The sequence below is a fragment of the Miscanthus floridulus genome, chromosome 2 (assembly GCF_019320115.1).
Source record: "Miscanthus floridulus cultivar M001 chromosome 2, ASM1932011v1, whole genome shotgun sequence".
In the NCBI taxonomy this organism is placed as follows: Eukaryota; Viridiplantae; Streptophyta; class Magnoliopsida; order Poales; family Poaceae; genus Miscanthus; species Miscanthus floridulus.
In genome coordinates this window covers 179340473-179352827 of record NC_089581.1, presented here as the reverse complement: position 1 = coordinate 179352827, position 12355 = coordinate 179340473, and the positions used below count along the sequence as shown (strand labels likewise).

The window sequence follows — 12355 nt, the reverse complement described above, 5'->3', positions numbered from 1 at the left end:
ATGAAGGGCAAGCAAGTTGAGACAAGCTCAAGCTCAAGTTCCTCAAGTGAAGATAAAAAAGAAGATGAGGACGATGATGATGATGATGATGAAGATTCAAGTGATGATCAATCTTCCTCCTCCACCTCTGATCTTGATGAAGAATCAATCAAAGTGATCAACAAGGTGGAGAAGATGATCCAAAGGCTCAATGTCAAGGGTGTGCCCATCCAAATTCAAGATTTCATTTTCACCAATCAAAGAAATGAGCAAAGAAAGAGAGGATGCTATGGATACGGCGAGTTGGGGCACTTTGTGGAAGTTTGTCCAAATAAGCCCACACCCAAGACAAAGAAGAAGGCATATAAGAACCAAGCCCTCACATCAATAAGATCATGGGATAATTCTTCAAGTGAAGAAGAACCCATCACAAGAGGCGAGGCCACAAGCACTCATCATCAAGCTCTTCTCGTGTGTGCCTTATGGCACGAGGTAATGAAAGCTCTTCCTCTAGTGAGAGTGATAGTGATGATAATATGCCTTCTTATCATGAACTTGCGCAAGATAATCTTAATTATGCTAAAGCTTACACTAGTCAATAAAAGAAGCTCAAAAGTTTAAAAAAAGCTAGATAGTTCACAAAAAACATACAAAACCTTGCTTGAACAATATAAGAATTTTGCTAATCTTAATGTTGAACTATCTACTAAAATTGAGAAACTTGAGACTAGTGCAACAACAAATGCATGCACAATCAATGATGAGCAACTCTTAAAGAAAAATGAAAAATTAAAAGAAAAGTTAGCTAGCTCACAAGAAGCATATAATAGTTTGCTTGCTAAAATGAAAACCATGTGCAAACATTGTGATGAGCTAACTAATAAAGTTGCTAATCTTAAAGCCGTTAGCACAACCCCCACCAAGGCATCTAAAAAGAAAAGTTCTATCTTTAACATGCCTAAAAAGGATGCATCTACTCTTGTAATGATTTATGTTTAGACTCACTTTTGTGCAACCAAGTTTGTATTGAGAAAGTTGTTGTAGATACATGCACACAAGAGGTTGCAAAGGAGAATGAGCAACTCAAGCAAGAAGTAGCTCGCCTCACCAAGGACTTGACTCAAGTGAAAGGCAAGGCAAAGCAAACCCAACTTTATCAAGATAACACCGTCAAGGGAGTGAAGAAGCTTGATGAAGGACAAATCGTGGTTTGTTATGTGTGCCACAAGGAAGGTCACAAGTCCTATGAGTGCAAGGTGAAGAATGGGGGAGGAGCAAAGAAGAAGGAGAAAAAGCAAACAAGCAAGCTCTCCAACACCTACACCAACAAGGTGGACAAGAAGGCCTCCACACCTTATCTCTTGAAGAAGAAGAAAAATGACAAGGTGGTGGCCATCAAGGTGAACAAGCAAGCCAACAATAGGGTCAAACACTTTTGGGTGCCAAAGGAAATCATTTCCAACATGAAGAGCACCAAGAAGGTTTGGATTCTGAAAGGGAAGTGAGAAGTCCGTCGGACTTCGAAGAATTTGGAGACTTGGCAAAGTATGGGTGTATTTCATGGGGTGCATCATGATGGACAAAGTCATTGCCAAGTAGGTTAGTGAATATAATGGACCAAAATTCCCCTTCCCATATTAGGTAACTAGATGTAATTACTTTCAATTAGTATTCATTTTAATTGGTATTGTTTTTCGATTGATATACTCTTAAAGCATCTAGTTATCTTTCATGCATATGTTTGCATTTACATGCTTAAATCTTTTATCATGCATTCAATAGGTATATCATATGGTAGGCTTGCTTGGTTTCATTATCAACCCTTGGAGCAAACCTACATGGTTTAAAATTGTTTAGGAGTACGGCACATAGCTTGTCCTACTTTTGTTTATCTAATATGTGCCAAAGTCTAAATTGTAGATAATCTCTCCCGAATATCATTTTTTAAAATGTTTCTCACATTCATGAGAAGTCATCTTTCAAGTGGTATTTTGATTCTAAAATCAATGTGCATGATTCCTACAAAGTGTTCCACATTTGTGTGCACATATTTAGGGGGGGTAATTCTACAACTTGGATGCTTTGAGGCTAACACTTTTTCAAATGGTATCAATTTTTCAAACTTATCACAAGTGTAGTAGTCTCATTGTAAGAAAATTGGAGTCCCCGAAGTTAAGCATCATTCTTCAATTGGCATCATCATGTTGATTTCATTTCATATTTATATGCTTTCTCTATGCATTATATAGATTAAACTCTCTTGTACAATAAATTGCTAATTATGCATATGCTTTGCTTTTTATCATATGTATGCATAAATTTAGGGGGAGCTTAGTCTATATAATGTGATAGTCAAGTTTTGTGACCTATTCCATGCTATTCAAATCCTTCATTTGGTTCATAAAGTTTGACCCTCCCTTGTGCTACTAACATATTCCTTTTGGGTGTTTGATGCCAAAGAGGGAGAATTTGAAGGACCAAAGACAAGCATTTAGTTACAAGTAGTAATGGTCCAAGAAAGAGAGGAAAGTGAATTAGAAAGTGAATTATGGGTTAGTCTAAGTAATGGGAGATTTTTTTTTGAAAGCTAGGCTTTAATCCATAATGTCACATGGGGACTTTTGCAAGGGCAAGACAAGTTTTTAAGTAAAGTTTTAATTAGTATCTGTCAATTAGTATCATATAACCTTGCCCTTTGCATTGCATCCTAGCAAGTAGGTAGTTTTTAACTTCCAAATTCTTATTATTTGCTTGCTTTGGTCGTGTTGGCATCAATCACCAAAAAGGGGGAGATTGTAAGGAAAATGGACCCTTGGCCCATTTAGTTTGGATTTTGGTGTTTGATGACCAACACAACCAAATTGGACTAATGAATTTGCAAGTGTTTGTTTTATAGTTCAATAGGGTGCAAGATATAACTTGGACGAAGGCGACGTGATGATCCGATGATCAACACCTCAAGCAAGACCTTAGGAGTACAAGAGAAGACCCAAGAGATCAAGCAAAGTCCAAGCATGAAGATTGGAACCAAGCCGTATGCAAGATCGCAAAGAAACGAGCTTGTAGAGGCGACCGGACGCTGGTGGCTCAGCAGTCGGGACGACCGGACGCTGGACCGGTGGCTCGACAGTCGGGACAACCAGACGCTGGACCGGTGGCTCTGTAGTCAGGACAACCGGACGTGGGCGGTGAAACCGACCGGACGTAGGGAAGCAGCGTCCTATCGAGTACAATAAGGTTTTAGAGTGGCAAATCTATGACCAGACGCTGGCCAGCGTCCAATCAGTATATTGCCGGCTCAACGGTCGGGACGACCGAACGTGTCCGGTCAGGATGATTCAGCGTCCGGTTAGTAGCAGTTTTGCGGGAATTCGACCCCAACAGCTACTTTCTCAGTGGGGCTTATAAATACAACCCCCAACCGGACATTTGAGTGGTGTGGAGCTGAGGAAACATACCAAGGGTGTTGATACACTATTTTAATGATCTCTACTTGCATAGTGCTTAGTGATTCATCAGGTGATTAGCGTAGGTGCTTTGCGAAGTGCTTAGGTTGATTAGACTACCGCTTATGCGCTTGCTCTAGGTTTAGGCCTAGTGTTTAGTGAGGTTTGCATATCTCTTACCACTCGGTGCTTGCGAGCACCATTGTTGTACATCAGAGGGGCTTGAAGTCTTACGAGATCACACCAACCGTGTTTGTGGTGTATCCGCCACCGTGTACCAGAGGAAACAAGACCCGCGGTGTTTCAACCGAAAGCTTGATAGTGAAGACGGCGTGGAGCATCCGGGAGAGGCTTGCTGAGAGGCACATCGGAGACCCACTTGCGCATGGGGAAGGCCCGAGGCTATCCACGGAGTTACCCGACCGGGAGCTTGTCCCTTGCGAGGGATTCCTTGCGAGGGGCTCCAACGAGGACTAGGGGGAAGCTTGCACGCTTCTCGATACCTCGGTAAAAATACCGAAGTCGTCGATGGGAGCTTGCATATCTCAACCTTACTCTTTAGCTTTCGCATTTACATTGATTACTTTACTACATTTGCGGTAGAGGTAGCAACACACTAGCAAAACTATAGTTGCACATCTAGATAGTTTATCTATTGCATATGTTTTGCTAAGGTTAGAAAAAGAGGCCATAGTTTAGTGTTAGATTTTTTTAAGTTGCCTAATTCACCCCCCTCTTAGGCATCACGGTCCCTTTAATACTTAAATATCTCCTTACACATCTCCATAATTGTCCTGACCTTCAAGTTGGGCTGACCCTTCAAAGTTGTGTATAACTTTCTGACAATGAGGGTAGAGGTCAATTGTCTATGCTTCTGTTTTAGATCTGTCTAGGCACAAGTGTATGGACCTACAATTTTGGTGATCTTGAATTTCTCTGTGGCCTTCTGTTTGCGAGCACAGACCCTCCAATTGTAATCTGCCATCTCGCACACCACCATGTAATGGTGCTCTACATGGGAGTGCCTCACCTTGAATGGTCTCTTACGTCTAGGGATGAAAACGGATCAAATACGGACAGATATCACCGATATTACATTAGTTTTTATATTTTTGTCCGGATTTGGATTCAAATACGGATAGTGTCAACTATGTCGGATATGATACGATTGGATATCGACATCATAAATATGCGATTTGAGTATTCGGATACGGATACGGTATCGGATGTTGGATATTCGGACTTGGATACGGACATATCTCAACCCCTCTAAACGAATTCGGTTTCAAATACGGTCGGAAAATATCCGTACCGTTTTCATCCCTACTTACGTCTCACAGAATATTCCTGTAGCCACCTTCTTAAGGTGGGCAAGTCCTTGAAGACCATGCCCAACTGAATTTCCATGCTGCCATCGGCCTCAGGAGCCTCTAGCAGCTTGTCATCTCTTCCTTCTCTATAAGCATGTTGAGAATGACTAAGGTCGTTGAATTCATGAACCGATGAATCATGATTAGGACACAAGCGTCTGATGAGCTCCATTTCTTGTTCGCTCAAAGTTGCAACTGGCTAGTCATCATCAGAATCAACGGCCCTTGCTGTGCCATAAGGCTCCTCATCATCTGCAATATCAATATCTACATTGTTAGAGGCCATAAACCCTGGGTCCACGTTGGTTGATGGAGGAACAGGAGCACAACCATCATTATCACTATTGTCTCCTGCATTTAAAGCACAAGGATATCACTGAGACAAAGGAATGGAATGAACAAAGAATAAGGAAAGCCAAAGTGTTACTAAATCACTTACTAGTATGATTCTTTGTCAAAGGGATCTCCTGAGGGGCACCTATAATATCATCAGTCCCACATTCTGTATGGACACTAGGACATACATCAACCTCATTGGGGGTGGATTGAGCATCGGGCACCACAACCGCATCTTCCACATCCACCTCACGGTTGGATAACAGAGGCTCATAGGGTGCCGGATTCTCTGGTGCTGGCGACAACCCATGAGGGGGTGAATGAACATTAGGGGGTGAATACCCATGAGGGGTGGGATCATTGGACAACTTCCGCACAACCAAATCCAAACATTGAAACTCATTCTTCATGACAGTTTTGATATATTTGTCCCATTGAGCCTCTGATGCAATTAGGACCAACCGCCTCAAAATTGTCCTTGACCTGCCATGGTAAAGTACTCCCTCAACTAAGATGGCATCTTCATTTGAATTGCATTTAAGCTCATCACGAGCCCTACCAAATAACTCGTAAAACAATGGCTGATCATCGAATATCACTGGCACCCTTTGCATTCCAACAAAACTAACATTACCAAACTCATCTTCCTCCACACTTTCTCCATGATACAGGGTGACTACGTTGTCCATCTAGTTGGTATGCACATCAACCAAGTTATTACGGGTATATTATTATAAAATAACTAACCATAATATCTAATTATATTTGCTAACTAAATTACCTAATTATCGACCTAAACAAATAAGTATCTAACTGTCTAACTATCTCTATAACAAAATAAGAGATTTGGTAACTACACTTACTAACTAGCTAACTAAATCAATAGGTAACTAACTCCCTAATTATGTCTCTAACAATCTAATCTAACTAAATAAGCTACATACATATATTCCTAAGTATATAATATAACTAAATAAATAAGCATCTAACTTTCAACCTATGTAATTAAATTTGGTAACTAAATTTGCTAAATATTCTAAAAAAAATTACTAACTAAATTATCTAAAGTACATTAACTAATTTAAGTTAACTAAAAGAATTACCTGGATGGGCTGCTCGCGCACGGCCCGAAGGGGCAGGGGGACCCTAAGGGGCAGGGGGCGCAGGGCCCGGAGCCCAGCCGGCCGGCGGGAGCTTCGACGAGAGGTGGCGGGCCGCCCTCACCGTCAGACAGAGATGAGGAGGAGGGAAGGGGCGACGAGGGCGGTCGGGCTTCGCACGGCGACGGGGGCACGGCGGCGGTCTGCTGCGGGCGGTTGCGCGGGGGCACAGGAGCCGGGAAAGGGAGGGGGCACAGGGACCGGACGACCGACGGTGGCCTGCTGCCGGCGCAGGAGGCGCGGTCGACGGCGGCGCGGACAGGGCATAGACGGTGGCGTGGACAGAGGCAGAGACAGGGGCAGAGATAGAGCGAGAGAGAGAGAGAGAGCTGCGGCCGCGGGTTTTGAATCAATGCTCGACGTCAGAATATATGACGCCGAGCTCGGCGCCAAGATCTGTGGCGCCGAGGTACCGGCCACGTAAACACCACCTAGGACGGCTTGCTATGCTCGGCCAGGCACCTCGGCGCTAAGATCTATGGCGCCGAGACATGTTATCTCGGCGCCATGAGTCCTGGCGCCGACCCCTAGGGTCTAAAAGATGAGTTTAAGTCTCCTAGGGGGCAAATGTAAATTTTTTTCAAAAAAATGACAAAATTGTAAAAAAATTAGGACATGATTGCATGAATGTCTATATGGATGAATGCAGAACGCTTAGGGTCTGTTTGGACTCACTATTTGATTTAGAATTTGACATTCCAAAGCTTGTCTTAAATTTAAAGAATGAAAGATAGAAATTGATTTTATAGGTTCTCATGATAAAGTATCCCCGTGTGGCCAACAACAGCATATAAATACATTTCACATATGACTGTATCTTCTGTACCTAAATAGAAGATTCCCATTTGCTGCGTTCTTATGAAGCCACGTCACCATTGGTCCACGCCAACACAACACCATGGGGTCGGCCTTTTCTCCTTCCCGGCGGTGCAGAAACTCTCGCGAACACCATCGGCCAACTCGCCTGCCTCTCCCTCTTCTCCTTTCCTGCTTCCGTCTGATCTCCTCCCCACCATTCCTTCCACTTACACTTACCTGACCCACAAATGCTCCTGCAACGGACTGCAGCATTCATCCGATCCAATCGCATGATGCCAGCATTTATCCGATCCAATCGCAAATTGCGGAAGAAACTGCTTCATCCGCCGCCACTGCCTTCGCGTTAAAATCCTCACGTTCTCATCTCTGCCATCACCCTCCATTCAGGCAAGTGGCCAAGTGTCCGTTCTAATTTTTAGCGTCTCCTACTTTCTCCTATCCCTAAGGTTCATATTTGCAATTGTCAGGTTTCATGATTTCGCGATTGCGCAATAGCTCTAAAGGCGCTCGACGATTTGCCAACAAGGGAATCTCTGCAGAGTTTGTGCTTCATTAGTTGTCAGATTTCATGATTTCACGATTGTGCTATAGCTCCAAAGGTCTCGACGGTTTGCCAACAAGGGAATCTCCGCGGAGTTTGTGCTTCATTAGGCTCTTCCGGCTCACACAGGTACACAAATTCGCATCTCACGTTGGATGAGTGTATGCATCTTTTCTTTTGTTACTCTTGCTGCTCGATTCACCATCCTATGTCTGAATTTTTTTACATTGGAGCAACAGCAAATTTCTTCAAATATATTAGCTACAGATTAACCAAAAGAACAGTACGTACAAATTCTATTGATCAATAAGGGCAAGGAGATCTACTTTTTTCTTTACCGATGGTTCAGTCTGATGAAATATGAAACCATCCATGGTTCTAACCAGTTCCTACTTATCTATTTTGGTGCCATAGATTTCTCATTTGTTCAGGGCAACACCAATTTCCCACTACGGACAGGCAGTGCCTCCTCTCTGTGAGACTGGCAATTCCTCTTCGTTTGTTAAATTTTTTAACCTAGCATTTTGGAGAATGCAGTGCGTGACAGAACCTGATCAGGGACTTAATTCACGGAAAAATGGACAAATTTGCAGATTTGCAGAAAGTAATGATCAAATGCCAAGTTTATGTTTGCGAACATATATTCTCTTTCCATGCAAAGAAAAAAGTTTAGTTCACATAAAGTCTTACTACTGCAAGGTGGTGTTATCGATTTTAGTTAAATTCTTCATCAAAATCAAAGTCACCATTACCTTGGATCTCTGCATTAAAACTCTATGTACGTACACAACTTTCCCTTTACTCCACAGTCCACACTGTAGTTTTCTGCTCATCGTCAACCATCAAGAACACATCAGCTGGTTCTCCACTAATCCTACTTTTACTTACTTTTCTCTGGACATTAATGCATTTTCTTTCCTCATTTTAGTCTTTTTATACTTTTTAACAGTGTATTTTCCCAAACAACATTGATATTTCTTTCCATTCAGAGCGCCGCAGAAATGTTGATATGGTGCTCGTCATTTCTCTATTGGTTCTCACAAGGACTTTCGCAGTTATATGTACATCAGTACATGAATATAATCACGAGGCTCAAGGATTCTACAAAAGAAAAAAATTGTCTCACTCTCTCAACTAAGGTCTTGGTGTGAAGACGTCGCCAAAGAACTACCAATTGACTATCATGTTCTCACTGTTTAGCTAAATCAAAGAAGACCATCTTTTGTGAAGAAGCATCTTGAAAAGAAATTAAAGTCAAAATTAGTAACCAATTTACCATTAATGTTTCATTAGTCCAACTGTTCAATATCTGTTGCTGTTCTTACTCATACGTCATTCTTTACTTCTTTTTCGATCATGTAGTTATTAGTTATTAGTTATTACTATAGTTTATGCCACGACTCAGCTATAATAGAGCATTATAAAGCAATATTTATTTACCAATATATCTACAACTAGACGAACTATTCATTTGACTTTTCATCAAAGGTTAAAATAAAAACACCGTATATATTTACTTTCATGGATTGACTATACATCGTTATAAAGTTACCGCAGCAATGCGCGGGGTATCATCTAGTTAACTTAATTGATGTGTACCTAAATTGTGATTATTAGAATGGATTTTAATTCCAAGGATCCAAACGGGGCCTTAGATTATTATTCGTATCATTGTCATAAGTTATATTTTGCACCTCGTACTATACTTTGGTTTCATTGTGCTGTTGTTGGAGTTTGGATTAAGTTGACCTGTCCATCAATGTTGTAATACCGTGCCTCTTTTCTTCTCATAGTGAAATATGTGCATAGCACAATGAGAAAATTGACCAGAAAGTTTAAAAATTTCTGGCGGCTGATCCTTAGCAGAACCTCAATCATTTTGTTAGTACCTTAACACTTGCATAATTGAGTAACACTTTTCCTTGGATTTCATTATTCTTTCCCTATCATCTTGAGTCTTCTTGTCATCTAGAATCTTTTTGATCGTCAATTAAGTGCCCAACAGTAATGTTACGTGATGGTATTGCCAAGGGTGGAGTGCAGATTGGCCACAAGCTCGCTCGCTCTCTCTCTCTCTCGCTCTCTCTCATTCAACTACCTGTGTACTTTCATTTAGCGAATGGAATGTAGTGGTTCATCGGAGAAGCTATTGAATTGCATATTCGTGTTGCGTGGCACAACTTCAGCCTTTTCTGTATGAAAACCTGAGAAACAAATGCAAACAGGGCCCAAGCCTGCTAATGATCCATTGTGGACATTGTTACATATATTTTTCTTTCTATTCACTTGGTGATTCCTTACTGACTAACAGCACAAGGAGAATATTGGTATGAGACAAATACTGTCAAATGTTGCTGAGTGCAATGGATCAGTATTTGTCGAATTTTTTGGCAACATTTGACAGAACACACTGATGCGATCATTCTCTCTCCCCCCCACCCCCTCATATACAGTGATATCAATACATTATTACAGCTAACTAGTTTATTTTCAGAAGCACAACCAGTATATTGAAAACCATTTATGTAATATTCAAGCGCACAAACAACTAAACGATTCTCGATCTACTATGCTGGTACTTCTGGCAAGAGTTTAATCCTTGGTCACAAGCTTTAAGCAATCTGGAGGTTAAAATGATGGTCAAATGTTTTGAAATTAGCTGAACAAATAGATCAATCAAGGCAGGAAAAATTAAGAAATATCATACCCCAAGCTGCTTCTTTGTAAGCTCAAGTATAAACTGTGCGTCCTGTTTAGTCTGTGTATATGCATCGATCTTGTTCACTTCCTGAAATATACCAATCCATGAGTTAAAGTTTCTCCTCAAGAAAGCATTATCACGAAAACTGGTTTGCATTGGACGGACCATGCAGCCTGGTCATTAGGATAAAATGATCATTTCAAACCATGTGAGTGAATACATAAAGCTTTAGCCTATTCAATGTCCATCAGTCTGAATTACCTCGATGAACTTCTGAAGGTTGGGTCTGCCCTTTGTGATATCGTAGTTGTTTGTGTTGGGAAAGAGTATCTGAAACCTCTCGATGAATGGCACATATGCAGTGTCCACCTGTAATGAAAATACACATCACGACAAAACCACATGCCAACCGAAGCCCACATTCACAATATGAACTCTTTCTCATAGAGATTTGATTTTGAACCATGCTGCAGGGATAATGATTCCTAGTGTTCAGTGACATACCAGACTGAACTGACCAAGGAAGAATGGTCCGTCCTTGAATTTCCCCAGGGCGTCTTCTATTTTATCCAAAGGAGCAACTGATGTAAAGACATGAGACAATTAGCATATTAGAAAAAGCCTTTTCAAATCAAACAAATCAAACATGTGAATTAGTTATGTTACCAGCTTCCTCAGACACATCTTCCTTGGAGACTATAAATGAGAATAATGCTTTGTTAAATGCATCACTATATGCTAGCAGCTCCTCAGCAAACTGCTGCTTTGCAGGATCCTGTGAAGAATTCAGAGTCCAGACGTTAACAAGCCTGAAAAAACACCATTTTTTTTTGCAAGCGCTACATTGATGGCTATCTGATGTATTCTTGCCTCAGGGAGCAACGATGGGCCTTCGAAGTTGCTGTCAATGTACTTAACCAAATCCAAGCTCTCTCCTTTCACCTGGTTGTTGTGCTCCAGAGAAGGCACCTGCCGGGAAAAAAAGGGTCAATCATACATGAAAGGAAAATGTAAAACGAAGTCTCCATGGACCTGGGAAAATTTGAACATGAAAGGTCCTAAGGGGGTAGCAGATTAACCAAACACACCTTGTTTCCTGGATAAACCTTCTCCTTGTACCATGCTGGCCTGTCAGTAAGATTGATGGCGACTATCTTAATCTTGTCCTGCAAACCCTGGACAAATGACGAGGAACAGAAAAGGTTTCAGTTTTCCTTTCCAGGAAGACACCACAAAAGAGAACCGCTTCAACAAATCAAACAGTGGTGATGGTGATGGTGCCACCTTGTAGTTCCTGGCAATCCAAGTGCGCTGCGCGAACGGGCAATTATATTCAATGTACAACCTTCACGAGACTCAAAAAAAGAGGGGTTAACTTCTAGCGCCTGATCTGTAAAGGTGAAATTTACAATTGATAGGTCTAAAATCTACCTGGTGGTGCCATCGAAGATGGGAGGGGGCTCGGAGGCGGAGGTCAGGGGAGACGGCAGCACTTCCTCCACGGAGCTGCACGGGGAGGAATCATTGTTCCATGAAAAAACTCAATAAAGAATCTCCTTTCATAGAAAGTTCAAGAGAGAATCATTTCTATACGGGGGAAATTAGATCAGGAATCTGAACGGCAACAGCCGACAGAGACTGGATCCCGTTCTGGCGTTCTGCCGCTTGGTTCTGCTCAGTGCTCACCTTGCAGGCGCGGCGGATGCCATGGCAACGATACGGGTTCGTGAGGAGCTTCGCGCGCGGAGGTGGCGTTGAGCTGCATCTGCTCGTCGCGGACTGCGAATAGATATATACTCTCTCAAACGCCAATAAAATGGACAGCTGTCGTTGCCCTGTTCGTCCGCTCAGTGTGGAGCCCCCGGCAGTGCGACCTGCTTATTAGGCTGCCGCGGCGTTTTCTAGGCGCTGCCGCCAGCAGTCGCACGGTACTGCTCTCAGCTCCTTCGCCCGCCTCCTCGGCGGTGCCGTCGGGCTCAGTGGACGCCGCCCTCGGGTCCGTC

General features: G+C 42.3%; 1 protein-coding gene and 1 long non-coding RNA gene across 2 annotated transcripts; one reads left to right on the top strand and one right to left on the bottom strand.

Annotated features, from left to right (window-relative positions):
• Positions 1 to 7209: 7209 nt before the first annotated feature.
• On the top strand, positions 7210 to 9843 carry LOC136540858 (uncharacterized). The gene is made up of 3 exons (XR_010780030.1): positions 7210 to 7497; positions 7578 to 7780; positions 8641 to 9843. It is a non-coding gene; the product is annotated as an uncharacterized lncRNA (long non-coding RNA).
• A 509-nt stretch (positions 9844 to 10352) lies between these two features.
• LOC136540857 (protein IN2-1 homolog B-like) lies at positions 10353 to 12115 on the bottom strand. The gene is made up of 9 exons (XM_066532887.1): positions 12039 to 12115; positions 11784 to 11858; positions 11637 to 11697; positions 11441 to 11527; positions 11223 to 11321; positions 11019 to 11127; positions 10857 to 10933; positions 10614 to 10721; positions 10353 to 10439 (listed from the first exon to the last, which is right to left on the bottom strand). Exons 1-9 carry the CDS (start codon positions 12059 to 12061, stop codon positions 10353 to 10355), a joined length of 726 nt encoding a protein of 241 aa, XP_066388984.1. The 5' UTR covers positions 12062 to 12115.
• Between the last annotated feature and the right edge of the window lie 240 nt (positions 12116 to 12355).